The 2,842-nt window shown below is 40.1% G+C and overlaps 1 protein-coding gene across 1 annotated transcript; it reads left to right on the top strand.

Moving 5' to 3' along the window:
• The first annotated feature begins 490 nt into the window (after positions 1 to 490).
• Positions 491 to 2,820, top strand: LOC135212467 (cuticular protein 47Eg-like). The gene is made up of 3 exons (XM_064245919.1): positions 491 to 536; positions 1,317 to 1,441; positions 2,528 to 2,820. The coding sequence occupies exons 1-3, from the start codon at positions 525 to 527 to the stop codon at positions 2,688 to 2,690; spliced, it is 300 nt and encodes a 99-aa protein (XP_064101989.1). The 5' UTR covers positions 491 to 524; the 3' UTR covers positions 2,691 to 2,820.
• Positions 2,821 to 2,842: the final 22 nt, after the last annotated feature.

The following is a 2,842-nucleotide window of genomic DNA, read 5'->3' as shown; positions in this document are numbered from 1 at the left end:
TCTCTCTCTCTATATATATATATATATATATATATATATATATATATATCTTGAATATATCGAAGCTACCTCTCTCTCTCTCTTCCTACATATATCGAAACCCCCCACCCCACCCGCCCCCCCCCCCCCCCCTCCCTCTCTCTCTCTCTCTCTCTCTCGCTTTCTCTCTCTCTCTCTCTCTCTCTCTCTCTCTCTCTCTCTCTCTCTCTCTCTGTGCACAGATCTCAATAATTTCGAAACCACTGCTCATACCTGTCCCCTGTCGAAAGTGGGTAACTCCCATATTTACAAACAATTACTCCAGTTTGCCCATACTTTCCTAAGCATACCTTTCCCTTCATTTTATAATATGGGAGGTCAACTATGGTAACGAGGTCACGCAATCCCCGAGAGGAAGAAGGTCAGGCGAGGTGGGCAATGGGAGGAGCCACAGGGGGGCGGGGTGTCACAGCCAGCCGGTCGTATAAATGACCCTTGGCACACCGTACCTGAGACAGGTGTACCACAAGACTCGTCTTAGCAACATGAAGGCCGCTGTGAGTAGCACGTCTTATCAGAGAGTTCTAGTTTTATTATTATTATTATTATTATTATTATTATTATATTATTATTATTATTATTATTATTATTATTTTAAAATAACGAAAATTTTTGTAATGCTCAGTTTTATCTTTCATGGAAGGATTCCATCAGTGGATAATATCCACTGGAGAGAGAGAGAGAGAGAGAGAGGAAAGAATAATAAAAAGAAAGAGAGAGAGAGTAAGGAGTAAGAAAATGACTAATAGAGGGAGAGAGGGAGAGCGAGAGAGGAGAGGGGGGGGGGAAGAGTAAGTGAGTGAGTAAAAAGGAGAGAGAGAGAGCCAGAGACAGAGACATAGTGAAAAGGAATAATAAAAAGGAAGAGAGAGGGTAGGAATGAGTAAGAAAAAGATTGATAGAGAGAGAAGGAGAGAATATGTGAGTGAGAAAAAGAGAGAGAGAGAGAGAGAGAGAGAGAGAGAGAGAGAGAGAGAGAGAGAGAGAGAGAGAGAGAGAGAAATGGCAATTGTTTAAAATTACGGACCATTGAATCGTATATCACATACCTTGTTGATAATCAACATTCCTCCCAAATTTAAAATTAATATAATTTAGAAAAATAATTCACATATCATGTAATTCCCTGGTCACTTACCTCCAAAATCCGACCAAACATTCTAGCCTATCACGTTAATTACAATTATTATTTGCCATAATTGTTCATTAATCATAATCATTCATACAGTCGAATTTGAATTTCCAGAATTGACAGATTCTTCTTTCTTCCTTTCCAGATCTTTCTGCTCTGCCTCCTAGGTCTGGCCATCGCCAGACCAGACACGATCCTGGACTTCGAGGGCGAAGACCATGAGCACGAGCAGGAGGGCGATGCTGGAGACGAAGTGGAAGGAACCTACAGGTAATATAGGAGAGAATAAGGTTCCTTTGGCTTTGAGACCAGATCCTTTTCGAAACTCTTAAACTTGAAACAAAAGAAAGCAGGTAAAAGTTTCGCCGAAGAAATCGAGTTTTCTGTACAGCTTTTATAATGCTGTATGAAACCCTTCCCCAACAAGGAATAAGCAGAAATAAATTTCTCGATACAGTGTAGTTCGGATCCCACAATAAGCTGTAGGTCCCGTTGCTAGGTAACCAATTGGTTCCTAGCCATGTAAAAAATGTCTAATCCTTCGGGCCAGCTGTTGATCAGCTGTGTTCTGGTTTAACTAAGATATACTTTTTTGTATGAAACCCTCAGCCATGGGGCTATGAAACTCTCAGCCGTGGACCATGACGCTTTCAGTACGGTGGTGCCTCTGTTGTTGGCAACTATAACGGTGCCAGAGGCACGATCATCGTTCACTTTGACCTTAAATAAAATAAAAACAACTGAGGCTAGAGAGCTGCAATTTGCTATGTTTGATGATTGGAGGGTGAATGGTCAACATTCCAATTTACAGCCCTCTAGCCTCAGTAGATTTTAAGATCTGAGGGCAGACAGAAAAAGTGCAGACAAACGAAACCGTCACAGTAGCTTTCTTTTACAGAAAAACTATAAAGGGAATTTGGGATTTTATTTGACGATTCCAAAAGGCGAAGGTTGAATTTATGAACTATAGTTCCTTTACTATTTAAGACCTTTATTTCTGTAGCTCTTTTGTGTTTTATACGGTTTTGTCAAATGCAAAATTCAATAACCTATCTTTTTACCTATTCCATCTGATTCCAAAAGGGGGGAAGGTTGAATTAATGTATTTTAATTCCTTTACCATTTAATTAAACCTTTTATTTCTCGCAAGCCCCATTTGTGTTTTATAATACAAAATGTAAAACTCGATAACCTTTCATTTTACCAACTCAATCTGATTCCAAAAGGGGCCAGGTCAAATTTATGTATTATAATTCTTTTACCATTTAAATGTTTTATTTCTCGCAAGCCCATTTCTGTTCTATAAGGTATTGTCAAAATGCAAAACTCGTTAACCTTTCTTTTCACCCTCCTCAGCTGGACGTCTCCCGAAGGAGAGGAATTCTACGTCAAGTACGTCGCTGACGAAGACGGCTACAGAATCGTCGAGTCCAACGCCGTTCCCGTCAGCCACGACGGAGTCGCTGCTGACGGTAACCAGGGCTCCTTCACTTCTGACGAAGAAGAAGCAGAAAAATAGCGACCTTCAGGAAGTGCCAGCGATCATTTGTGGTCCTTTTGTAAATACAAGTCTTGACGAAGTACTATTCGAAATCGTGTCGACATATTTATTGTAAATTATGTGATTAATAAAACCTTATTTGCATGAAGGAAGTCTGTTTTTCTGTGCCT

The sequence above is a fragment of the Macrobrachium nipponense genome, chromosome 19 (assembly GCF_015104395.2).
Source record: "Macrobrachium nipponense isolate FS-2020 chromosome 19, ASM1510439v2, whole genome shotgun sequence".
In the NCBI taxonomy this organism is placed as follows: Eukaryota; Metazoa; Arthropoda; class Malacostraca; order Decapoda; family Palaemonidae; genus Macrobrachium; species Macrobrachium nipponense.
The sequence above is the reverse complement of the archived record's forward strand: the minus strand, read 5'-3'. Positions and strand labels throughout refer to the sequence as shown.